The sequence below is a fragment of the Branchiostoma lanceolatum genome, chromosome 12 (assembly GCF_035083965.1).
Source record: "Branchiostoma lanceolatum isolate klBraLanc5 chromosome 12, klBraLanc5.hap2, whole genome shotgun sequence".
Taxonomy (NCBI): domain Eukaryota; kingdom Metazoa; phylum Chordata; class Leptocardii; order Amphioxiformes; family Branchiostomatidae; genus Branchiostoma; species Branchiostoma lanceolatum.
Window position 1 is genome coordinate 9682608 of NC_089733.1, and position 26624 is coordinate 9709231.

The window sequence follows — 26624 nt, forward strand, 5'->3', positions numbered from 1 at the left end:
CTTAAATGTCGCCATATGTGAAGCAAAGAATCTGATAGAGTTCCCTCTCTTCTCTTCGCCTTCGTTACACTATCTTTGATGTAGCCCCACCAGAATTACTCTGCCACCCAAACCGATCCGTCACAATTAATCTTTATAAGCTTGCAATTATACGACCTCCATTAATCATCGCATTTCAGACGCCCGCCCGTAGAAGGTGTGTTTATCTAGCTGTGACTACCAGACGTAGGCGTTCGCTTGCCTTCCCCCCGTGAGTCAATACGTCGATAATTTTTGCATCAATCCGTCATAAAAGTTGACTTGACAAGTGCAGCAGATGGGGGCCAGCTGTTATTGTTGTTCTCATGGGTACAAAAGAAGGCTATTGCCAGGACTATGACCCTGGATCTACTCTCTTTATTTGTCCTAATTCCAGGTTGTCCTGTAAGCGTCTTGGGTTGGTTTCGTGTGCTGATCACTCTCGTATTTGTGCTTTCTGCAGGTTTTGAGGTGTGTTTCGTGGACAGCCATCAAGCCAGCTGATCTCTGTTGGACATTCTAGTATCCTTGATATTTTCACTGCTGCTGCTCTAAGGTGAGACTGGTCTCAACACTTCATTGAAATATAGCTGTTTGTGCTTGGTACAGCTTTAGTCTTTTTTTCTATCGGGTCTTTGACGTGTACATGTTTGATTGATCGTTTCTTTTATTTTCATGAATGTTCTGTATGGGGATTGTATTCTTTTCTTGTGTTACATGTACTTACATATTGATATTACCCTTTTCAGTCTTTCTGCACTGAAGGATATACATGTATGTTCAACAGTTTACCAGAAATTCAAAAATAGATCATATTATCCATGTGCCCGTAGGTACCTCAGAAGCAGGAGTTCCAGGGCAGTTGATCAGCGTACTTCACAATCACGTAACGTTATCAGCCATGGATTTCAACCAATCGGTCCAGTTTGATTCTTTCCCCACCCCAGACACCCTGTCACAGGACTGGTTCACTGATCGTGCTTTCACCAACAGCTTTGTCAACGACTCGGGGCCATTCTCGAACCAGACTCAGCCTCCGTTTGCCTTCAGCGTGGACAACATGGTCTGGTCCTCGGTCGAGTTGGTCATCGCCGCCATTGGCGCTTTCGCCAACGGTCTCGTCGTCTACGTCATCGCGAGAAACGCCGATATGAGAACCGTCCCCAACATCTACGTCCTCAACCTCTCGGTGGCAGACTTTCTGTACTGCAGCCTGTTCGTGCCGTTCCTCAGCGGCTACGTGCTGAACTCTCGTGGATGGATATTCGGCCAGGCGATGTGCGTCATCAACAAGGGCATCTACGCGGCGAGCGTGAACGCCAGCATCCTGTTCCTGACCGCCATGAGCGTCGAGCGCTTCCGCGCCGTTTCCAACCCGCTCCGACGAAGAGGCCGAGGCTCGGGCACCAAGCGGACCCTGCTGACGTGCGCCGGGCTGTGGGTTCTAGCGGTGATCCTTAGCCTCCCGTCCACCATCTTTGCCAAGGTCAGGATCGCCCTCGAGATGCAGCACTGCACCATCTGGATTCCAGCAGGCAACCAGGTCACCATGGACTTCATCCGGGCCCTCTTCATGTACCGATTCGTCGCCTGGAACGTCGCCCCGCTCTTCATTCTCGTCCCTATGTACGTCCTACTTTACAAGCGGATCAAAGAAGGCATGGAGATCGCTGTGGCCATGCAGGCGCGGAGGCGTGCAGAAAACCGAAACCGAGTGACCAAGATGGTGACCGTGATCGTGCTGTTCTTCTTCTTCTCCTGGATTCCTCTCCACGTGACCAACATCATCGATCACTACGGGGTACCGCCGTACTCCGTCCCCGTCAACGTGCTGTCCTTCGTCGGGATGCTGTCGTCCGCCAACTCGGCGGTGAACCCCTTCCTGTACGCGCTCTTCGGACAGAGGTTCCGACTACACATCAAGAGGATCGTGTGCGCATGCCTGGGCCGCGAGGCATCCTGGGATATGACAATGACTGAAACTCAGGCCGATTCGGTAAAACCGAGGATGGCGCACACTTACAAAAGAGGTATCTACCTGGGCAAGTTCAGCAGCAAATTCAAGGAAATCCGCGAACTAGACACGATTCCAACAAAAATGGTTCTCTCAGATATTTCAAACACTTCAAACGACAGGACCAACCACAGAAAGGTTCAAGAAAATGGCAACCAAGAGATACTTTTCGTGTCCTCTGTGTAACTGTTGTAATGTCTCGCTCGAGTTGTTCATAGTAATTCTTCAGGTGATTTATGGATGTATGTTACCAGTTTGGCAGTGCCTGTGCTGGTGTGCATTAATGGCTCTTTATCGGCTTCAATGAGTGTGTATGACTGTGCAAGAAAAATTACATAGTGTATAATGAGTTTCAATATATGCCTATTATCCACTCAAATGAGTGTATGGTGTGCGAGGGCCGCAATCGTTATTAACGGAATGATTTAAAACTGAAATCAGAAAGGCTCTTCTGTAATCGAGTATTCCGTGGAATGTATTAGCTATTCTACTACTGACGATGAAAATACAAAAGTGTCAAAATGCCGAGGAGTATGGGTAATACTTTTTGGTCTCATCATTATTGTAGGTACTAAATAGGTTCTATAGCATTACCTGGCCATTGTAATATTAAAGCGTATCGCGTTAGGCTGACTTTAGGTCAAAAGCCATACATTTTTTATTAACTTTTACTCTCAGACTGTTAAGCTTCTTCACTCAGATTTCTTGATTTTTTTTAAAAATCCCCACCAGTGAGAATTGTTTCCACTTTCTTCCCCACCATTCAATAACTCGCTCAGTTCGTACTTCTTACGGTAGTCTTGTTCACCTCTCACTTCCAGTAAAGGTAGTCCCATTGTCTTTTTGAGGCCGTAAGGGCAGTGGATCGTTATCCACTGTGTCTAGGACACGGTACCGGTTGAGCCCATCCCTCTCCTTTCACCACCTTACACATGTACCTCCCCACCTAAGTCAAAACCCCTTTTTTACACCTATGTTAGAGCGAAGAAAGTTGTGTCAAGGGCCTTTACCAAGGGCACAGCATCGGAGGCATGTCAATGGATTCGAACCCACGACCCATGAGTTCTGGGCAAACGCCCCAACCGTTACGCCAACACTTAATTTGTAATGCCAATTTTTATCATCTGTTTTCCTAACCTTTTCTTGACAGATTTCTAAAGACTTTTTAGTGTACCTACCAGCGCATTTTTAGATAGGTTTTATTACCATTCATGCGATAATTCCTGATCTAAAATAAGATCGTCCTTAGACCGATGATCCAACATGGTTTGACGTTTCAGCTAGTGCATCCTCATTATCTGTTACGCAACATCTGGTTTTATTGTGGGGTTTCTAAGTTACCACACGTCGCAAAATGTCCTGACCAATCCGAACCTAATACTATTAGTAATAGATTTGGGCTTAATTGTGTGATTGTAAAGTGGTAGCCGTAGGCTAGAGTACTCTCAGCATACCAATAACACGGTACTTTTATTCACTTCAGGGAGTATATCAATAAGCCTGCAATAAGATTGCACGCACTGATTAATGGTAATGAAGAACGAGGTCCCATTACCTTAATTACCTCAGAGTGCTGCGCCGTGAGCTTGAAACTGGCGGTAAAGATTTGCTATCTATTCATTAACGTAAGGCCCTGGTACTTTAACGGTCTAGCTCCGTCTACTCAATTTTCCGGATGTGATAAGAAGAAGTGGATGCAATTTGTGAGTAGTTTTTGGCTACGTACACATGTAGATGGCAACAGAAAGTAGATCATCATCGATTTTTTTGTTTCTATTCTTTTATTGGGTTCAAAGAAATCAGATATGTTAATTATCTAATTAGTTGAACAAAATTCCGGTGGGACTCTAGCTCTGTCTCGGGTAAGAACTTTTCCGGATCTGATACGAAGTGGATGCAATTTGTGAGTAGATTTTTAGCACGTACGAATGTAGCAGCAGAAAATATAGATTGCGTACATCTTTCAAAGATCGTCATCGATTTTTTTCTACTTTTTATTCGGTTCAAAGAAATCAGACATGTAAATTATCTAATCAATTGAGCGGAATTCCGGTGAGACGTCGGCCTTGTTTGTAGGGAATCTTGAAGATAAAAGAAGACTACTAAATCAAGTCATTGCACCGCGGCATCTTAATTTGATTTCCCAGGCGATGTCTGCAGCCTTATCTCCACATGGCACATGCTAGAGATGGATTCCTGATCATTTATAACAGACATGGTACCCTTTCTTTCTACAAGATTAATATGACTATAGACACTTAGCAAAAAAAGTTCGAAAACTTGAATTTGGTCGATCACATCTCATTCAATACTTCATCAATTGCATTTTGTTGTATACATCAATGGAAATGACATCCTCAACCGACTCTGTAGACAGATTGAGACAGGACATCGTTATCATGCCTCTGGGTGGTTTCTACGTGTTCAGAAAACATAGCCAACTTTCCAAGCATAATCTCGATGTTTCTTCATGGTAGTACAAAATAAAATCATATACTATATAGCAGTTTGTTTAGCACAACTACACTAAACAAGGGAATCACAGATGGCAGAATTTGACCCAGACGTACGGTAAGCGCCATCTGGCAGAACATATGGAAACTGCACTGCGCTCTCTGGCAGAACATGCAGACACTGCAGTGCAGAAACACAGACAATCCATGGGTAATACTTCCATCCCTTAGGTTGTATTAAAGATATGACAAAGGCTACCTCGAGCTCATTGATTAATATTCAGGCTACATTTATAAAACCCTTCTCCAAAGCAGGACAGATTCTACTTGGCTCAAACCATCGAGAAAGCCACACACAAGGCGAAATTAGTCTGGATCGATGTGGGCTTGAATACAGTTCTGAACGGGAACTATGCGACTACAGTGTCTTTTCAGAAGATGTGGCGTGAGTGTGTACGGTTGGCTTGAGGTTTCCCACTACGATTTGCTTTCTACAATCACACATGGAACGGTGGGGCAAGCAAATAGAAAAGGGAAGATGGTTTAAGAGATCTAGAGCTGACTACAGCTACATATACCGTGCATCAGTAGATTATGGTAGAAGATGATTGATTAATTAATTAATTGAATTACTAATCAATTGATTGATTGATTGATTGATGGATTGATTGATTGATTAATATGGACGAAGAAGAATATATAGATGACCGAGTGATTTCAAAGATTAGCCCCTCTAAAAGCAGTGGTATGTTCCTGACCTTTGACATTATTATGATCGCTCAATTGCTCATTTTGTTCAGGTGTGGGGCAGGAACTGTTCCGGAATAACAATGTCGGAACGCGATTCAAATGGTTAACTGACACGTTTCAAATCTATAGCGTTTCTCAGACTAGGCAAGCACACTCATAGCATTCGTTTTGCACTCGTTACACGCCTAAATTTTCATTCATAGAAGAAGCGGTGGTTGCCAGGGACTACAATATGGATCGAAGCGGGTACCTTATGGACGACCTCGCGGGGACGCCGCCCCCCTCCCCCTTCCACCCAGATTCGAACACTCGACCCGTGCCTGTACCAGACCTCTGGGAAGTCGAGGATACACCAGATCCTGATTTTTCCTCAGCTCGTATTCTCCTTCCACCAGAACGGCGCGAATATGACGATGACGACGGCGCCCCCTCCGATCCGGAGAGAGAGAGCCTACGCGAGCGCGATGCCACCGATGGCAACACCGCATCGGCCCCGGACGAGGCGCCTACGAGCCGCCGGTGGAGAGCAGACCTAGACGGTAAAAGAAAGAACTGCCCCTGCTCCACGACAAGGATCTGTCTGGTGGTTTGTTTGGTTGTTGTCCTGTGTGTCGTGATAGCCGCTGTCACGTGGCTGTATCTCACAGGACGACTGTTCGGCAGAAAGAACAAGAACCAAGGCGAGGTACTCAATTTATTCAAATTATGGCTTGTTATGATATTGGGTATTTCATTCGGATATCGATTTTAATCTGACAATTTTAAAAGTGATAGCTTCAGTGAAATAAGTTACAAGCCATTGAATTTTTGGTTCATGCACATGTATTAATTTAGCATTCAGGAACACTAAAATGCATGTTGGATAACATAGGGTAGACACGATTATCATGAAAATAGCTTTCTTCTGTAACTGTCTTGTTAAGTGTCGCCAGTAGCACTGTCATCAAACTTTGGCTGTCTAGACCATGTCGTCTTCACGTTATTTTGCTGAAACATTCTTTCTTTCATCACATACTAATGCAATTTTGAAGTAGCCATATATCACATGTCCATGTATGCTTAGTATACAAACTGAAAATAAAAGAAGAATGGGGGACATACTAAAGTCTATACAACAAAATAGAAGACAGGAATTAATCATGTCTTCATGTAATACGATTTTGGGTAAACATCGCGTTAGAATATTCCTATACAGTACAGACATAAAACGGTTAGGTCACTGTCCTAGTTATTTCTGTCTGCCATTTCGCTGGCGCGTCAAAATGACTCATGCCATTCTCAACGGAGAGGCTCGTGACTTTAATATTCAACTCAACAGATTGGCTTCAGAATTCAGCTATAACCATATTTTGTAATTCCAACATTGTGTAACAGTGATCGTGTAGGCTTTGGGTGGTGCTAGTACATATTTTGAGGTTGACGTAATTGTCTGAGATCATTGTTCTTTTTATTCCTGCAGGCAAAATTATATCTGATAGGTGAAGACAGGGCGGCGAGAACAAAGGCCTATTGTTTGGATGGGTCGAGGCCAGGGTATTACTTCATACCTGGTGAGCCCGAATAACAACATTGTTTTCTTTGTTGTAACACGTAAAATATCTCAAAGGATGCTACACTTGATAAGAAGCTGCAATATACAAAGTAGTATCTGTATCATGTAATATTTGGAAAGATGATAATTGATCATGTATATGTAGGATAAATGATTTTTTTTTTTTTACATTTAGCGCGGATAGGCCGAAGGCTATTTTCATGTCTGTGAGATTTTTGGTTGGAATGTTAAGTCGACATTTTGATTGATGATATAGAATGATAGACAATTGATTCGGTGTTGGTAAGTAGATTATTGTGAGTAAATAAGACGTAAGTAGATTGTGGTAATAATAAGTGATTAGATTTCGGGACGGATATTGATTTAGATTAACTGAGGCTTCAGTAAGTAATTGGAGTATGGCACCTACAAAAATTAGCTTGTTGCAAAGGCCATTTCAAAACAGTTCCTTGTTAAAAAAAGTAATCCAAAATGATAAACCATTATGTTATATTTGTTAATTTTTGGTATACATACATCGATATCTTTTGGTGGTTAATGTCATACATCTGCACGTTAAGATGATTGTGTACATTGAAATATATATTTGATACACATACGCACAGAGATGTCCTATTTTGTGCTATTTACCTTCGTTAAAACTGAGGTATTGTTTAGTGCTGTTTTCTATAGTTTTCTCTGTCGTTTCCCAGGGACTGGAAGCGGCAAAAACAAATGGCGAGTGCATCTGGACGGCGGCGGCTCGTGTGACGACCTCGCCGAGTGCTACTCCCGAAGTCTAACCGACAACGGCTCCACGCGACGGTTACGCACGAGAGACACATTCAAAGGTTTCCTGTCGACCAATCAGGACGAGAACCCTGATTTCTTCAACTGGAACGTGGTGTATGTCCACTACTGTGATGGCGCCTGTTTCTCCAGTAAGTAAATTCCATTTACATTAATCCGCCGGGTTACATAAATCCGCCACTTTGAAAAACAGTGGAGCACCCCCAGGTATGCACAGTTTAGATATAAAGGAGTGCATTAAACCGGGGGACGTTGAGTTATGGTTGTGCCTATCTTTTCAATGTGGCGGAATTATGTACCCTGGTGGAATTTTGTTAGTAGATGTTAGACCCTTGGCCTTTTCACTCGTCCTTCAAGTGACCTCATGTATCATCGTCAAATAATCAATATATCATAGTCTGATCGATTGTCTGTTGGATGATACGCCATGTGAAACGCACCATAATGATGTAATATGTATGAAAATTCATATTTCATAGCCTGATTTACTACTGCTTTCGCGAGCTGTTAATCGGTCTGCTGCTGAATACAGATTACTTTTGAACAGGTAATCGGCCGGAACCGGTGACCCAGAAAGGAAAGACGTTGTACTTCCGGGGCAAGGCGATCCTAGATGCCGTGTTGGACGATCTAAATGAAGTCAGAGGCCTGACGAACGCCACAACAGTGATCCTAAGTGGGGGCTCTGGTGAGAGTGTTTCTGTTCAATACATTTTGTTTTCTCTGAATTGTCATTCCAATAGTTTTCCATATTGCCAGTTTGCGATCAAAATGTTCCCTTAAGCTTGAAATCAGACCGATGCTCAATTTGCCAAGAAAATGCAGAGTTTTATTTCATTGGAACGTCTAACTTATATCGTAAAAGATATTGTTACTGTGCCATTTGCCGCAAATATGAGAGAAACTCCATCGGTCATTGGACTCAAAAGAAACCAAAAAGCGGTCCGAAAAATATCATGATGGTATTTTAGTCTCCCGGTCTATCTTCCTGACACTTTTAAAGCACTAGCTAGAAAACACTATTAATGGCTTCCGCACTTTCCCCGCTCCAAACCTTTTATTTCCCACTTCCCTTTCTCATTCTCTTCCCTTCTTCTGTCTCTCCAGCCGGAGGTATCGCGGTGTACCGCCAGGCTGATCACGTGAGGAGCAGACTGTCGCCGTCGGTCCTGTATAAGGTGTTCCCCGGCTCCGGACTGATGGTGTGGGAACTGAACTCCAAACGGGAGGACTTCTTTAGGAGGAGGGCTGTCATGCATGGCATGCTAGGTAAACCTTTTTCTTAATTCCTTTTTTTTTTAATTTTTTCACTAGAAATCTGACAAAATATCAAACATACAAAAGGGACCAGACAAAGTGACGAGGGACTCAAGTTACATACAACTAATATTCTCGCCACCACTTGTACAGCATGAGAAATAACAAAAAAATAAAGCACATGGATAATTCGTTAAGTTGCACTGGATAAGAGTTGCGTTGCTTTTGTTGTTGTTCATGTGTTTTTTTTTTATATATCATCAGTTCGACATATATGTAGCCAAGGATGTTCACAACTTGCCAAAGATGTTACGAAAATCTGACCTTGGGGAACACGTGACTCCCGTAATAAGTTGAAGGTAGTCTGTAACGTCCCCCGCGTCAACTAAGAGAAGTTGTGCTAAGTATGATTGCATGCAAACATGTAGTCATTGGGCAAATAGTATTTGTATACGTATGTGATTGATTTTGCATTTTTTTCTTCAAAGATGGTCCGGATCACCCCGCCTGTTTGCGAGCCTACCCCGACGATCGATGGAAGTGTCTCCTACCGCAGTTCGCCGCGCCCTACGTCACTTCCGCCATGTTCGTCCTGAACGCTGCATATGACGCATGGGCTCTGAAGAACATCCTACAACTGGACTGCAAGCCGCAAAGTTGCAGCGGCAACGACCTACAGGCCCTGAAACGGTACCAAGCAGAAGTCATCGGAGTCACGGCGAATCTCGACCCCGGGCAGGGCGCGTTTATTCCAAGCTGTGACGACCACTCCATCATAACAACTTCCGACTACAATGAGATCATGGTTGGTGGGAAAACACCCACCGAGGCCTTCTCTGATTGGTTCTTCGATCGGACAGTGAACAGTTCTAGATACATTGACAAGATGGAATGGAATCCAACTTGTTGATGCAATACTACATAACATCGCAAGAGGAGCACGCATAGCTATCAAACCACTATTGTGCACGCAACACCGAACACAGCGTGTATTTTGTTGTCTTCAAATTTTGTCCTTTCCTTTCATTTCCACTTTATCGACTAGTACTGTTAGCGAAATACCAGGCAACGGGTTTCATTTTCGAAAATCCAGAAAAAACGACTGGGTGGCCACATGGTGTAATTTATAAGAGTTGATTGCGAATAAAAGCTAAGGGTTGGCTGGTAACTCTGTCACATGATCCCTTTTTCTCTAATTCAACATCTCAACGTGTGTTCTTTCTTATGATTAAGTTTCAACTTAAGAGAGAAAAGAAAGACACTCAAAATATTTCTGGGTTTTGATCCAAGCATGCACCAAATTGAACCCTTTCATTTGATCACATGGTCGTACAATATACTGAAGAAAAATATTTTGCTTTGTCTATACACATTCAAAGTTACCAATAAACGCCATTCATTCAAAACCTAAGATCAGTGAGGATGATACAATCTCAAGGAAGTTGTTACAGCTAAAAAAAGGTATTCTGGGCGTAGACAGTTTGTACCATCGAGGTAATGGTTCCTATATATATCCTGTGAGGTGCTGTAAATGCATTTAAGTTCGCGTGTTTTTTTTTATTTCGTGCTAAGGCGAAAAAGAAGTGTTCACGGTGCTTTTAAGTTTGCGACTGTGCTATAGTCAAATACTGCCACAGTATTGGACAAAAATGTTCGCGGTGGTTTTACGTTCGCGGTGAAACGGTCGCCGCGAACATTTCTGCATTTACAGTAACCAGACTTAACAATGACGTCGTGGTTGGACAAGGAAGGGCTTACACATGATAGCATCTTCCGGATATATAGCCACTAGCCATATTATTAACACAAAAACGACCTCACGCAAACTACAGGCCATCCCATTATGCTAACGCTGTTCTATTGTCATATACGGCTTTGGACATTAACGTTTTCAATGGTTGTATCAAGGTTTTCAACCACGTTGTGAACACCATTACGTTCTTGAAATACGTTTCTAAATCATTTACAAGACCAGGATAATGCTGGCGAAAGCCGGACATAGAGTCATATGTAATTATATACCGTACCAGACAGTTTATAGACACACGGATGACTTTGAAAGACACACAGGTATTATAAACCAAAGCTTACCTGTTCTAAAACTTGTCAGCTTAAAATTAGTATTAATTGTCTCTTGTGTTATAAAGAAGTAGTTAAATTGTTTGAACGGTAATTTGCCTAATACATTCAACATTCAGTATTAATCAAGTAGTGTCAGTAAAAAAATTAAAATTCAGCCTGTGGCTGCGATATACTTTTCATGGCTGATCATGATTAACCATTTATACATGCCTGCACGTAAACACTGTAGTACAAGTTGACTATAACTTTTAGATTTTCATGGACCAAAATATCGTTCTACTTCGACTTAGACCTGGATACAGGGACTTAATAAAGCTCACCTTGTAAAAAGATTAAAGGTGTTCTCATGGACTAAGCAATTACCGATTCTATTAACTTCTCGCGTCTAAATTAGAAAAACAGCTTATTGATTATGAACGCTAGCTTCAAATGTTCCCCTAGCTACAGGTGTAGGGTTAATAAGCAATGTTGTTGACGATAACTTTTAGATTTTCATGGACCAAGATATCGTTCTAATTCGGCTTTATTAGGATAGAAGGGCTAAATGAAGCCCAACTCGTGAAAAAAGACGAAAGGTGTTCTCAGGGACATAGCAATTACCGATTTGATTAACTTTCTGTGTCTAAAGAGCAGCTTACCAAATTATGAACGCTAGCTTTGAATGATCCCCTACCGCCGGTGTAGGAATAACACCTATTACAGTGCAAGTCCAGATACGTATCTGAATTGAACGCAGACAATGCGAACTCTTCGGCCCTTTAGGGCACGTTATTTACACCCAAGTGACTTGAACAGAAGCGTCTCTTTATGACTGGTACAAGTGCACGATGTCTCGGGGAAACTGTCACTCAGTCATTTCTACGTACTCCAGGCTAGGTCTTGATACAAAATATTAACCGAATGCAAGCTTGACCAGTGAATATTGGCATGACGGTGTTATCATTTCGAAGGACGATGTAATTATAATTTGTCTTTTTTTAGTGTTCAAATCAAGGGACGACTAATTTGTATTATCCAGTTCACTTCAGAACGTTTTGTGTCAGTAGATAGCCCCCATGTCGCCAAGGTTAAAGAAAGCGTAATGATAGCATAGGTATAGGAATAATCTTGTTAACGCTAGTGTTGCTGTTGTATTTTATTTTGTGCTATTTATCAAATATATGTCCAGTGCTTGGATCTTTTTAAGTCTAAGACATGGGTATCGTCAATTTAGGTCACCAACCTTGTGTTTAAACGCCTTAAGCTTGTAAACAAAATAAAACATAGCCCGTAAAAATGTTGCGGCGTACCTCTGTGGTGACGACCTAATTAGCATAATGTCCACTTATTTCAGGGTGTTTAAGTTTATTGTCCAAATCTAGGCTTCGAAAGCTTGGGTGTCAGTCAAAATGTCGTTACGTCGCAATCATTGTGAAAATAAGATTGCACATAAACTGCAGTGAAATACTCAAATATGACACAAATGTGGTATATTTTAGCGAGTGGGCATTGAATCCGTCATATAGGTCGACCTTTTAGAGTATATAAAGTCTGTGCTCTATTTTAGAAGGATGAGCTCACCGTCAATTACACTCAACCTGCACATAAAATGACGTCGATGTCCACCGACAAAGAGACCCGCTCTTGTGTGTAGACCCTGAGGATACTTCCTGTAAGGATGAACACCAGCTGAAGTCACTAATTGTAATCCACATGGAGGTGCGGTGGGAAACGTGTAAGTTGTCATGAGCAATATCTTACACAAGGTTGGAAGATTATGTTAACGTTTCCCCTCCAAGCAGATGTTGGGGTGAAAGCTCATAACGTTTGATGACTGCTGACCTTGTCTGACAGCCATCCTCCGTATGTTAGGGCGGATATCTACCTCAGAGTCTATAAAGATACCATATATTATAACAATTCATGTATTCAATAGATTTAGCTGTAGAAAAGCCTCTGGTATCTTTTTAAAGTCTACCCCTTTGCCGTTAATAGAGAATTGAAAGATGACTTGATAAATAATTTGTTTCAATGTCTACGTTAAAGACGTGCACCCTCTTTCCTACGAAAGCCCAATGGTACAATCGGTGTGTGAGTAGCGAACAGGCAGGCAGCGCGAGCGTCGCGACACTGGCAGGCAGCGCGAGCGTCGCGACAACAGGCAGCGCGAGCGTCGCGACAACAGGCAGCGCGAGCGTCGCGACAACAGGCAGCGCGAGCGTCGCGACACTGGCAGGCAGTGCGAGCGTCGCGACAACAGAGCAGCGCGAGCGTCGCGACAACAGAGCAGCGCGACGACGAGCCGTGAGACAGAGTTCACACGATTGATTATGCAGTTCGGAAAACAGTTTGATAAATCAACCATAAACATAATCATATAATTGTCTTTTACATTAAACTTAACATACTTTATATTGAACTTTAGATACCTAATACTCCAATTAGAACTCTTCCTATGAGTTCCTAGTTCGTAAGAAGAGAATCGACAGCTATATATGACATTATAGATAGGTTTAGCTTGGATGCCAGCCCCCAAACTCTGAAAGCTCTGAACTATATACTCAACAGTGACACTGTGAATATTTTGGAGTTTGTGGGTCTGGCGTCCAGGATAACAACTTAGGCTTGGCTACCGTTCTATCCATTCACACCCGGTTTTGCAGTACAGTGGATTTCAATTTGCCGGCTTGCAGCCAAGTGAACTTTTTTAACCTCTGCTGTGACCAAAGACAGTCCACTTGGCTGCAAGCGGGCAAATTGAAATCCAAAAATGCTCTTGTTGTTGTTGTTCCTTGTTCTATCCTATAAACTCTGGCTGACCGCAGACACGAACTCTGCCTGAACTTTGCTAACAAAGTGAGTCACTCGCCGCGTTTCTGTTCCTGGCTACCTCCGACTCGAGGAGAACAGCACGGCAGGCTGCTGAGGAACTCACTCCAGTTCTCTCAAGCCAGGGGTACTAAACGATACACCACGAGTGCCAAACCTGCGCTGGCGCAACTTCTTGGCGGACAAAAACTCTGATCTGTTATTCCGGCTGGACATTAACCCTGCTTTTAGTATCGGTAATGTCGAACTGAAATCTAGATTTTAATTGTATTAGTCAACGATTATTTGGACGTATGAACTGTTAACGTTTGGTGTACATAGTATTCTGATCGTGTCGACTTAACTGTATACATGACATGTAAGTGATTGTAAGCTGCGGCGCAATTCAGTCTCTATACTGCAATGCCGTTTTCTCATGTGTTTTTTTATCAATAAACCATTTACTACTATCCCATTGACATAACCTCTGACCTGTACGCGGGACCGTCCACTGTACTGCAAAACCGGGTGTGAATGGATAGAACGGTAGCCAAGCCTAAGTTGTTATCCTGGACGCCAGACCCACAAACTCCAAAATATTCACAGTGTCACTGTTGAGTAGATAGTTCAGAGTTTTCAGAGTTTGGGGGCTGGCATCCAAGCTAAACCTATCTATAGTGTCATATATAGCTGTCGATTCTCTTCTGAACTGAACTAGGAACTCATAGGAAGAGTTCTAATTGGAGTATTAGGTATCTAAAGTTCAATATTTTATAAAGTATGTTAAGTTTAATGTAAAAGACAATTATGTGATAATGTTTATAGTTGATTTATCAAACTGTTTTCCGAACTGCATAATCTAAAGTTACGTTTTCCGAACTGCATAGTCAATCGTGTGAACTCTGTCTCACGGCTCGTCGTCGCGCTGCTCTGTTGTCGCGACGCTCGCGCTGCCTGCTGTCGCGACGCTCGCGCTGCTCTTTGTCGCGACGCTCGCGCTGCCTGTTGTCGCGACGCTCGCGCTGCCTGTTGTCGCGACGCTCGCGCTGCCTGCCAGTGTCGCGACGCTCGCGCTGCCTGTTGTCGCGACGCTCGCGCTGCCTGCCAGTGTCGCGACACTCGCGCTGCCTGTTCGCTACTCACACACCGATTGTACCATTGGGCTTTCGTACTTTCCCAAGAAGCCGTGCATTACGTGACGCCACAGACACGCGGAAACTGACGCGGGATTTCCGTACAGCTTCGACAACGATTGGACGAACCGGCTCGTACCAGGCATACGTCGTGCCTATTTTTAGCACATGTAAAAGTAGGCGGCGCTTAGATCTTTTATAAAGGGGGTAGCATCTTAAGAACGAACACAAGGAACCTTGGAGGGCGAACCAGTTACAAAAACCGACGCTACTTTGAAACCTACGCGGTATACAAAACTCAGCAAAAATGGAGGTCAAAGTTACGTCTGACTGTGGAGAACGCTCAGCATTGATAGATTCTGCTGTCGTAGTGCAGGAAACGGACAGGCCTCCTTCGTTGAAAGATTTGGCTGTCAACGTTGCAAGTCAGGGGAGCCTTAAGCCTGAAGTCTCCCGGTCAAGTCACCGCAGCTCCCGCCTTCTCTTCATCGGGGTGACGGTGCTAGTGTGTGCGGCTGTGGCGTGTGCGATCGTCGGGGTGTCCACCGTGGTGTCACCGTCAGTGGGGGCGACAACGACGCGCTCCCAACACCGGCGGTCAACTGAACAGGTGAGGCATGCTAACGTGATATGAAAATGAGTATTATCGAATCGTGTTTTTGTTGGTACAATTCTTTAACTTCACAAGCTCACATAACTCTACCGCCCCTGTCACACAGCATGAAATTTGATTCATCGGCAGACAGGTCGGCGAACTCTTTGTGGCATTTTCGGCAGTTATACCAGGTGTTTTGATATTTCTCTCAATAATTTCACCGATGTTTGCTGGTGACCGAACCCCGTTCAAAGCAGCAGGGTTGATTTTGTAGCCGAATAATACGCTCGATTCTCTGGCAATTTTGAAATTTGGCGGCCCTCTGGTGATCAACAAATTCCGCCGAAGCTAATTGACAGAGAGAGGAATAAAGGTCAAGATCGGTGGAGTACGTGTACGTATACATGTACGGAAGGGTTCAATATCAGTTTGCGTGGAACAGGATTATACAAAAAATCTATATTGATATATGAGAGTCAATACATCCTTAGCTGTATGTGTACAGGAAGGAGCGAAGCTGCATATACATGTAAATATTCCTGTCTAAACGTAAAGGTCGGAGGACTACAAAATGGGACACAGGTCGGTAACCTGTTACACAATATAGGTCCAATTCGACCCTGGTACCATTACACTTGGTTGAACTCTGAGTTAACGTGTTTATGTTTTTCTCTTCTATATAATTATCCATTTCAACTTAGACATCAGTGTAGACACATTCGAATTGTGTCTGTTTCCTGTTCTGGCATGTTTACCGACATTTATCAGGTAGAAACATTCATCAAGTATGAAATAACTTTAATGCGCAGGTCATGATGCCCTGAAATCTGCCCACCCATTCTGGTGTCACTGACCGGTTGAGGAACCTATAGTCAAATCGGCCCTGACATTATCACACTTGGTTAAGCTGAACAAAATACATAAGCCGTATTTGCTTCTAGGTCAGCAACGTGTGGATCGTAACATGTTTATGAGATTGTTTGTCTTTTATAGGGACAATTTTCCTTGTTTACGAGCTTGCTGTCTTATCTAGTAAAATTGTCCCTTGTTTGTGTTTTACAGTTGGAATTGTCTTTTGTTTACGAGCTTGTTTATATTTTACAAGTGGAATTGTCTCTTGTTTACGATCTTTTTTTTTGTATTTTACAGGTGGAACTAGTACGCCTTAGTGCCGATAAAGCAAGGGAGACGGGGGCGTACTGCCTGGATGGTACTGTGCCGGCATACTACTTTATGAGAGGTAAAACTACACGTCATTTGCATTACTGACAAGTTTCTACAACTTTGTCATCTTGGCATTGCCAAATATACACAGTAAATCGTCATTTGCATCAATTATATCAGTTGATAATCTTCTTCAACAAAATAACAGAAGTTGTCTAAAGTACGAATTTCTTATCTTAACGAAGAAAGCTGTGCTAGCATTTCTTCATCGATTAGGCAAATGAGTTCCATAACTTCTCGAGTGATGCTATCCACAAACACACAGGCAAAGGCAACCATACAAGACATACAAACGTCACTGAAAAGAAAACGCTTCTTGGCGAAGGTAAAAATGTATTCTTCCTTCAGGAATTTCTGGCGGTGAGGATAAGTGGAGGGTCGTTCTGGAGGGAGGTGGGTACTGTGAGAGCCTTGCCCGGTGTTACGCCCACAGTTTTACCGAGTTCGGCACGTCCAGAGTCCTCCGGCCGGTCCCTGCCGGCCTCGGTGGGTTCTTGTCGAACAATCCGGACTCCAATCCGGAATTCTTCAACTGGAACACTGTGTTTGTTCACTACTGTGACGGCTCTAGCTTTACAGGTACGTTCATGAGATTGGTTGGTTGGCTCGTTGGTTGGTTGGTTTGCTCGTTGGATGGTTGGTTGGTTGGCTGGTTGGTTGGTTGGTTGGTTGGTTGTCTAGTTGGTTGCCTAGTTGGTTGGTAGGTGTTTTTGGTTGGTTGGTTGATTGGTTGCATTTGGTTGGTTGTTTGGTCGGTTGGCCGGTTGGTTGGTTGCATTTGGTTGGTTGGTTTGGTCTGCTGGTTGGTTGGTTGGTTGGTTGGTTGGTTGGTTGATTGGTTGATTGGTTGGTTGGTTGGTTGATTGATTGGTTGGTTGGTTACATTTGGTTGGTTGGTTGGTTGGTTGGTTGGTTAGTTGGTTGGTTGGTTGGTTGGTTGGTAATAACGTAAAATGATTGTATCCTGTCATGGAAGAATTTAAGTTGTTGAAAATGTTAGAAGAAAAATCATATCATGGAGCGTACCTAGCTAGTTAAAAATTTCATGGTGCTGTAACAAAAATTGAACAGCAAGTCTCAAATTCTAAGTTTATGCAATGATTTAAGCAAGAAGGTTAGGCATTTTGTATGATATATGTTGTGGTTATAACCGCATTGAAGTCTAGATTTAGCACTTTTCTTCAACAGGCAACAGACCGGAACCAGTAACCTACCGAGGGAAAACGCTGTACTTCCGGGGCAGCCGGATACTGGACGCCATCTTGAATGACCTTCTCGAGAACCGGGGTCTTCGAAACGCTGAACGAGTGATCCTCGCCGGCAACTCAGGTAAATTAATTTGCTCAAAATAAAATGAAAATGTACATTTCGTTCACCCTTTTAGAAACCACAAAAGACCAATTCAGATGCTATTTCAATTGTAACACATTGATTTCAAAATTTGTATGCACGTTGAATATTCAAATGTGAACAACTCGGCTGCCCTCCACAGCTGGAGGAATGGCTGTGTTCCGCCATACCGATCACGTGAGAAGCATGCTGCCGTCACGTGTCCAGTTCGCGGCCTTGCCCGGCTCGGCTCTGTTCGTGTGGGATCCCAATCAGATCCAGCGGGCCGTCATACGTCATGCAACCGTCCACGGGATGTTAGGTAAAATCTTCTATCAGACGCAAAGCTATATCAAATATTGTTTATGTGAAACCTCAGAAGATCATATTTCTGTCAAGTGAAATAAGTCTAGGGTAAATTCACGAGGATTCTTGAAAATATCAATCATTTATTGCAGATGGACCAGATTTCCCAGCATGCACAAGAGCCTACCCACAGGATGAGCGCTGGAAGTGTCTCCTACCGCAGTTCGCCGTGACGCAAGTCCAGTCCCCTATGTTTGTCCTCCACTCCGCCTACGACGCCTGGGTTCTTCGAAACATCCTTGGTATAGAGTGTAGCACACAGTTGTGCTTTAACGTAGGTTGGCGTTGGAGAGCCTTACAGCTGCATAGATACAGACTCTGGGGACTTATGGTTAAGCTGAACTCTAGACAAGGAGCTTATATACCCAGCTGTACTGATCATTTTCTTATACAAAGCACGTCATGGAATAGTCTGAACATGAACGGTAGAACCCCCATGGAGGCCTTCGCTGATTGGCTATATGGAAGGACGACGAGGCCAAGGGAGATAGAAAGTAACACAAACATCAACCCCGCTTGCTCATAACTTAGATAGCTTTTTATCCCATCGAACCGTACGTACTTACGACATGGAAAAGAATGTTAGCGAAGTATGTTCTGAATACGTAAGAGATTGCTGTTGATTTGTTATAATGATGTATATTTTGAGACAAAAACATTTGCAATTTTATGATTTTGCTTTAGTTACAATGTACATTATATTTCGACGTAACAACTGTACGTAGATTTAACTTTGTATATACGTAGTGTATTCATAGTAAATATTCTTATTTATTTGTTATATCTATTTTACGGTGTCCCCAAGGCTCAAGCATATGCCAAAAACAACTAGTAGCTATGGGACGCATATTGTGTTTTTTTGTTGTTTTGTGTAGATAAAGTGAATTCGAACTTAACAGAAGTGTGCTTTTTGTAATGTTGATGAATAAAGTTTAACAATGGTGCAATCGTTGTCGTATTTACTTGTTGTTGTACAATTCCTAGCCTGTGTTTACACAATCTCTCGGTCGGAGGTCCGAGCTGATGTCTTTATCGTGAAGACGTTAATACAATTGTTCAGTCACGCAAACTTTCTCTCCAGGATGCAAATTATACACTTCGTATGATCCAATAGAAAAGGCACATGCTGTACTATTTGGAAAATAAAAATGTCCCCTGACAAGGTGCTTAGTTGAAAAAGTCATGCTTATCCGAGATTTTAGATCCTACTGTAGGACACTTTGGTAAGAGTTGTGGAGCATTTGGGATGACCATTGACAACAAAACCACTAGTTTTTTTCTGGTAACACTGCCTGCAGCTCGTATTTGCTTTGCTAGGAGTCGCTTTTGTACGAGTGGCAATCCGTTATTGGGCGTTGTGATGTACCCTATGTGACTCGGAGCCTTTAACCCCATCTAGGAAAAAAAATAAAAGGACATGGTTGTAAGAGATTCCTTCCTAACAAAAAACAATATACGGACAGTATCAATTTACCCCAAGCTGGAGGTTGGGCAAGTCAAGTTTTTGTCTCTTAAAAAAAAGACCAAGACATCTAAAAATTCCTGGAGGAGGTTTAGTAAATTTCTTCAACCTATTGTCTTCTGTACGTTTTTTCAGTACTTAATGTGCAAATGGGTCGACCGTTTGTGTCGGTGTGGGGAAAGACCTGAAATTACAAGGCGGATGTTGCCCGTTTGTTTTCCGGGTGATATTTGTTTGTCCAAAATATTGCTCGGAGCCCTGATATCCGGATCCTACGTGCTACAGTACGAATCTGTAACGTGGCCTTAGTTTGATAGCAGACTGAAAACAACGGCCGTGCATACGTACACACCAGGGAATAGAAGTAAACAGCAGCACACAACAGCGATATCGAACGGTCTTAAAGGTAGCCCGCGTGCGAGGCTAGGACGTGATACCAAGACGGTGCTTTTGAGAAACAGACAGGTGTCCACACAAAAGGTAAATTCAGATCTCTGTTCATCTTTAATTATGAGGGGGTAGTGGAAGAACAAAACAACAATATACAACAGCGATATCGAAAGGCCTTAAGGACCCTGCGAGCGAGGCTAAGACGTGATACCAAGACGGTGCTTTTTTAGAAACAGACAGGTGTCCACACAAAGGTAAATTCAGATCTCTGTTCTTTTTTAATTATGAGGGGGTAGTGGAAGAACAAAACAGCAGCGCACAACGGCGATATTAATGGGCCTTAGGGAGCCTGCGAGCGGGGTTAGGACGTGATACGAAGACGGAGAACAGAAGGGTGTCCTCACAAACTACTCACAAAGGTATGGTCCCGAGTTCTGTTCATTTTAATCATGACTGGGTAGTGGAAGGAGGAGTTCTAGTAACGGCAACGTTCCTCTGAGGTTGGAACAGTCAGCAAACAGCTGGCCGTGAGACGGTCGAGAATTTCTGGGATTCCGGATTTGTGCTAGGATATTTTGTGTTTGGCGTATAATGTGTAAACTACAAATTGGCGTCATAAAAGTAGATATAGAGTGTAATTATTTTAAAAAAAAACGCTACACTGCGTAACACACCAGTAATTATATTGGCTGCGTTTAGAACTCACAACTACCCTTTTTCTTGACGATAAGAAAGGATCAATATCCCCATTGGACGAGCCAGGTCAAAATGTAGAGTGCATGTCAACATTTCTTATATGATGTTTTTGATGAACCTGTTATGTTGTACATTATCGTTTTCCCGTTTTTTATAAGTGAAACTTCAGGTACAAAATTGCTTTCTGTCGACGCCCTCCCCTACATATGAAGACGTGCTAGTTTGATGGCAAAGCCTGAATATTCAAAACTTTGTGTGCATGTACCATTGAATCGAGAAAACAGTCTTTAACAGCCAATATAGAATCACTCTATAAATTCCAAAACTACTGTCTACCACGCATGCGACGTTTTCTATAAACATCCTATTCCGTTAACGTACTCAATATAGCCACGGTCGGTTACATCCGGGTTAGCAAAATTGGTGGCTTGATGTAAATCATGAAATTTTTATAGTCTCTAATAGCTACAAGAAGCAAGCTACACATCACTGAAAGTATCGTGGGTAAGGACAAAAATCCGTATGAAAAGAACATTTTATATATATACATATATAGTATATTCGTCCTTTATTTACGCTATCGGGTTTATCTCTTTATTAATACACACACACACACACACACACACACACACACACACACACACACACACATACAAACACGCACACACATGGGTATATCAGTGGTACGTTTTTCCAACATCTTGCAAATTTCCGAGTGAAAACTTGGTAGAGTACATATTGTAAAGTTTTGAGCTTTGATGCAACACAAAGAAGAAACTCACCATAAATGTTCGGTCGGAACTTCAGCAAATTTATCAATATCCAGCAACTGATCGCTCTATATTCATCATATCAAAAATACAAACAAAGCTGCGTTTTCATTGAACAGCTGATGTCGACCCACCATTGCATAAACTCGAACCATCGCGCTAATCTCACTTAGACTAATGATCACCGCATAGTAAACCTTCTCTCGTGAAATATTTATACATCAGTAGTAAACACCTGTTGTCTGCGCATGATCCAGTAGCCCGACCAGGCCCTTCCAACTAGACAGCGATCGTTGAGCGACTGTACATATCGACCAATATCATATTTGTGAGACCCTTGATTTCATAATTGGAATATGATGCAAGACGCTGATGTATGATTCAAAAGACAACAAAACACACAAAACGTTTTTAAAAATCGCTTTTATCTATGGAATTCAGTCAAGATTTCGGTCGCTCAGCGGTCCCTCATATCAGTCGTCACATTTCGTTCCATTTCGTTCCATTTCGTTCCTTTCGTTCCATTTCGTTCCATTTCGTTCCATTTCGTTCCATTTCGTTCCGTTTTGCACTATCTGGTGACCGTCCGTGGGTTATGGTTGGAAAATCAACAACTGTTTCTATAAATGAATGAAGACCTTTAGTACACATTTTTGCCACGCTGGGATAAGTACAGATTGCCGGTGTGCCAATTTGTAACGATAGAGATCTTGGATGTTAGGTATCTTAGCGATATATGAGCTCAGACCCAAACCAGTGCGATTATACTGTCTGTGAGTCGTGTATTTATTCATCCATACCATACCCAATACTATAACATATACAGGTCCACAGCAACAGGGATAGAGCTAGATACAATGCATATACTTACAGATAGAGATCTAGAGGCCAGGTCTTGGTTTACAGTTCAGAGAATATGTGTACTATGTGTTACAACATGTCGTTTGCACCTGTTGCGGATGCCATTGTTGGAAGGTCACGTCCATTCAGAGGAACGTCTTTACATATGCGTGACCGTGATTAGTTGTCATGGCAACGGAAGACCAGGGAGACAAAGGCATGCGACAGGTACAATGCGTGGTATGTGCATTTGGCTGTCTGTTGTGTTTAGTATTCTACACGACGACAAGGTCTGGGTAAGGACGTGAAACCGTGAAAAGGTCTGGGTGCAAATCTGCAACTACACTGTTCCTGGTACGGACGATAAAGTGCGCCTCTGACATAACAGGTAATTCTATCGATGCAACGTGTGTATCATATATGTAACTTCCATTTGACTGGATGTATTGCAATTATGTAAATTCTGTAGGGTTAGGGACATTTGTTTCACCTTGCGTTAGTAAAGCGAGTTCAAAGTGTCACTTTGCTAAACCTTCTCCCGTTGTTTGGCGCGTGGGTTTTGATAGTACAACATCAAAATGCGCCAGTGTCTAGAGCAAGAGGTGTAGCTAACTGCGGGAATTTTGTGTCAGTCGACTCGACAGGCACATTAAGAATGGGGCAGTCTCCAAACAGATGTTAATTGGAGAAGCGCAACGATTTCAAACTGTCACATCCTCCCGAAGCACAGACCAAAACGCCACTGTTATTCTTCCCAATATCTGCTTGGAAATAATTTTGAAGTGACGGGGAGGGGTGTGTGTTCAGTCATTTGCATGGATTGGCCAGTGATCCTGACGACCTTCATTGCACTATACGCCTATAGAAAATTGAAACAGTATACCTTTTTTTATAGAAGATGGCTGCTTTACGAAAATCTTACCTTTTGTAGCCCCTTCTCCACAGGCCCCAAGGGTTAGAATCCAGGTGGTACATTTAGCCACCGCAACACGGAACTGCATAGTATTGGGGGATTAGATCGCCTAAAGGTTGACTTGTTGAACTGACAGTCCCTGTATAATGTTGTTTATTTAACAACGGTACAGCCGCCTAGAGGAATGCCCCTTAAGAGCATGTGACGGCCGTACCACGCTTGAGAAGGTCGGAGTTCGTGACCTTAGAGTCTTCTGAGTGACTGTATTCTCTGACTGATATGTTGTAAGGTGACAGCCCTGGACACATAAACATTAGCCTGAGTACCAGCCTTTTTAGCTTCCGTCCGCTACCCAAGCTCCACTGCGCTACCCAAGCTCCGCTGCCGGTCAAAAAGACTGGGCCCACGTAGCGAGGAGCGGAGCTTGGGTAGCGTACGGAAGCTAAAAAGGCTGGTACTCAGGCTACATAAACATAGGTAGAAAATGGATTCTCCCAGCAGCTGTATAGTTTCAGCTCGTTTTATTGAGTGATGAAGTGATATGTGGATTAAAAGAAGAAGTACACAACCAGAACACACTGATAATCATCTTCGACTTCGAAGGACTACCAAGTACACAACCTGAGGAAGCATGACAAAAAAGCTTTTAAAGTAAAAATGTCACACAGGTGGCAACAAAAATTGACAGATTTGATGTGGGCTGTGGAACTTCAGTAAGTGCATTTCATATCAGATTCTACAATCAGACATTTGGAGATTTCAGAGTTTTAAGAGTGTCGAGTTCTTCTGACAAATGAAGGAATCCACCTGAAAATAAACAAGAAAACGAGATCAGCTGCCCACAAACAAGTGAAGGGGAGCATCCATTTCTATAAAAACATATAGCACTTTGGCATGGAAACATATCTCACATCAATTCATAATAAACTGTTTGCAAATAGCATAACAAAGCTGAGAATCAGTGCACATTGCTTAGAAGTTGAAAAGGGTCGTCACCACAACACACCAGCCACTCAGAGATTGTGTCCCACATGTAATGGAAGTGTTGAAGATGAATTCCACTTTGTGATGAATTGTCCGACTTATAGCAAAGAGAGATATATGCTTTTACAGACTATTACTACTAAGACAAACTTCACCCTATCTGGTACACAGAGCGATATTTTCTATGTACTGTTGTCATGTCCGACTCCTATATCCATGTACATATTTCTCCATAAATCATTCGAAAAGCGAGACAGAATTACCCATACATGACTATATATTGTAACAAATACATTGGTTTCGAAAATATTTTGTACTTAGAATTGTAGGATAGATTAGCCTTGTAGAACAGATTGTTGATTTCATGCCATACATTGTACCATGTACGATTGTTGAGCAATTAAGTTCACTTCACTTCACCCTTCCTCCTACGTTCGTTCGTTTGTTTATTCACAGCTGTTTCCACGGGGAGGTTTTAGTGGGAATGTGTATGTGGGTGTCTGCAGCAAAGAGTTAAGCTTCCTGTAGTGTCGTGTTTTGGGTGCGGGTTGTGTCTTTTACTTCCTAAACATACCACCGGGGCGGTCTTGACGCACAGACACTTTATCTACGAGCAACTGCTTGAAGGTAAGGCAATGAAACATTGTCTCAAACCTTCCCAGTTTTTTCTGACCAATAACTCTAGACATTAGCTCTATCGGCGCGCTACCCTCCCACTGGATGAACGTCTGCCAATGTGTACATACTAACACTGAGAGAATTAACGTCACGGACATCCCTTCAAACGTCTAGTCAAAGATTATGAACGATTACTACTTCGTATTTAAGGCTCTCAGAACTGATTATTTATTCATTTGGCAACACTAACGTTACAGTAAAATTGTGGCGTGTAGTCCCCAAGCCTTCCAGTGGTATACTCATCAGGGCTAGATATACAGTGATTTGAGATGTTTAAACGGTTATATGATAGCACAAACCAACTGGCTAATGTCTCAATGTATTACTCGCCTCTGCCTTTACAGATATTCTAAGTGTCTTGGTGAGCGGAATTTCCCTTAGGGTTTACTTATAGGGAGGTCAAACTTACACACTGAGTGCGTCTACAAACAGTAGAGTGTGGAATTACCATGTTTATGTAGCTCTTGTGTTTCGTAATAGAGGTACCGGTATATGCAGACAATTTTTAGTCACAAACAAGTCTAAGTCTCGCAACGTTCCTTTTCAGATCAAAAGAAACGTTACACAAAAAGTGTAATCTTCCCAAATAGGATATCATTGAGGGACAATAGGCAATATTTCCAATAATATGAAGCATAATGCCTATCATTAAAAAAACAGACATATGATGGTGGGAATTTGTTTACAATTTTTTCTCAGGACTAGCTCACATACGCCACCCTTGTGTAAAACCCATGAATGAACAATCATAGCAAAAAGGGTGTAATTTTGAAAGATGCTAAATACGCTTTCGAATGATATATTAATGCAGTAACAACGGTTGGTCTGAGGTATAATCGTCCTAAATCGCTTTTCCAAGTAGATGTACACACTGACCAACCTTTCAAAACGACTACCAAAATAATTGCCAGGTTTTAGAAAAATGTCGTTGTATTGGCTGCAGGGCGACGCAAAGAAAGCCCAAGAGCCAATCAAAGCGACGGACACAATTTTCCACACGGTGACCCGGATATAGTAATATGACCGTGATTCGGGATCGTCCGAACCTGATGACCCAAATAAAACATACACTTGTGAGGACATACAATACCAATGTGCTTTATTTGCAAGTTCTTGCCCAAGGGCTAATTGCAACATGAAACAATGCATAGAAAGGGTATACTGTACAGATAGTGCGAGTTAACAATGTTGACAAGTAGAACAAATGGCTATTCTAAGAACTACTACGGAATACAATCTACCCTTTTTGGGTTTGACTTCTTTTTTGGAAGCAGTGGAAGACGAAGTGTCCCAATACTGTAGTGATGTTTAATCGAAATTTTTGAATAAGATCAGAAGGGTTCGTGAATACAACCAAGTTTAAGCATGTATATTATATTTTTTGTGATAAACAGGATTCTTTAGCATAGAAACGGCAAAAAACAGATTCATGGAAAAATTGTGATTGTCTAAACTAGAACAAGCCATTTGTATGAAGCAAAGCATTATTCATTTTATGACATATTCTCACGTCTTTCTTTCTTTTTTTTGTCATTTAGTATT

General features: G+C 42.5%; 2 protein-coding genes and 1 long non-coding RNA gene across 3 annotated transcripts; all 3 read left to right on the forward strand.

Moving 5' to 3' along the window:
* Positions 1-855: 855 nt before the first annotated feature.
* LOC136446577 (somatostatin receptor type 2-like) lies at positions 856-2522 on the forward strand. Its single transcript, XM_066445021.1, has one exon. It carries the CDS (start codon positions 920-922, stop codon positions 2216-2218), a length of 1299 nt encoding a protein of 432 aa, XP_066301118.1. The 5' UTR covers positions 856-919; the 3' UTR covers positions 2219-2522.
* A 2873-nt stretch (positions 2523-5395) lies between these two features.
* On the forward strand, positions 5396-10029 carry LOC136446161 (uncharacterized). The gene is made up of 6 exons (XM_066444475.1): positions 5396-5920; positions 6695-6785; positions 7480-7707; positions 8124-8264; positions 8684-8845; positions 9322-10029. Exons 1-6 carry the CDS (start codon positions 5468-5470, stop codon positions 9741-9743), a joined length of 1497 nt encoding a protein of 498 aa, XP_066300572.1. The 5' UTR covers positions 5396-5467; the 3' UTR covers positions 9744-10029.
* A 7954-nt stretch (positions 10030-17983) lies between these two features.
* LOC136446199 (uncharacterized) lies at positions 17984-19296 on the forward strand. Its single transcript, XR_010757524.1, has 2 exons — positions 17984-18305; positions 18442-19296. It is a non-coding gene; the product is annotated as an uncharacterized lncRNA (long non-coding RNA).
* The last annotated feature ends 7328 nt before the right edge of the window (positions 19297-26624 follow it).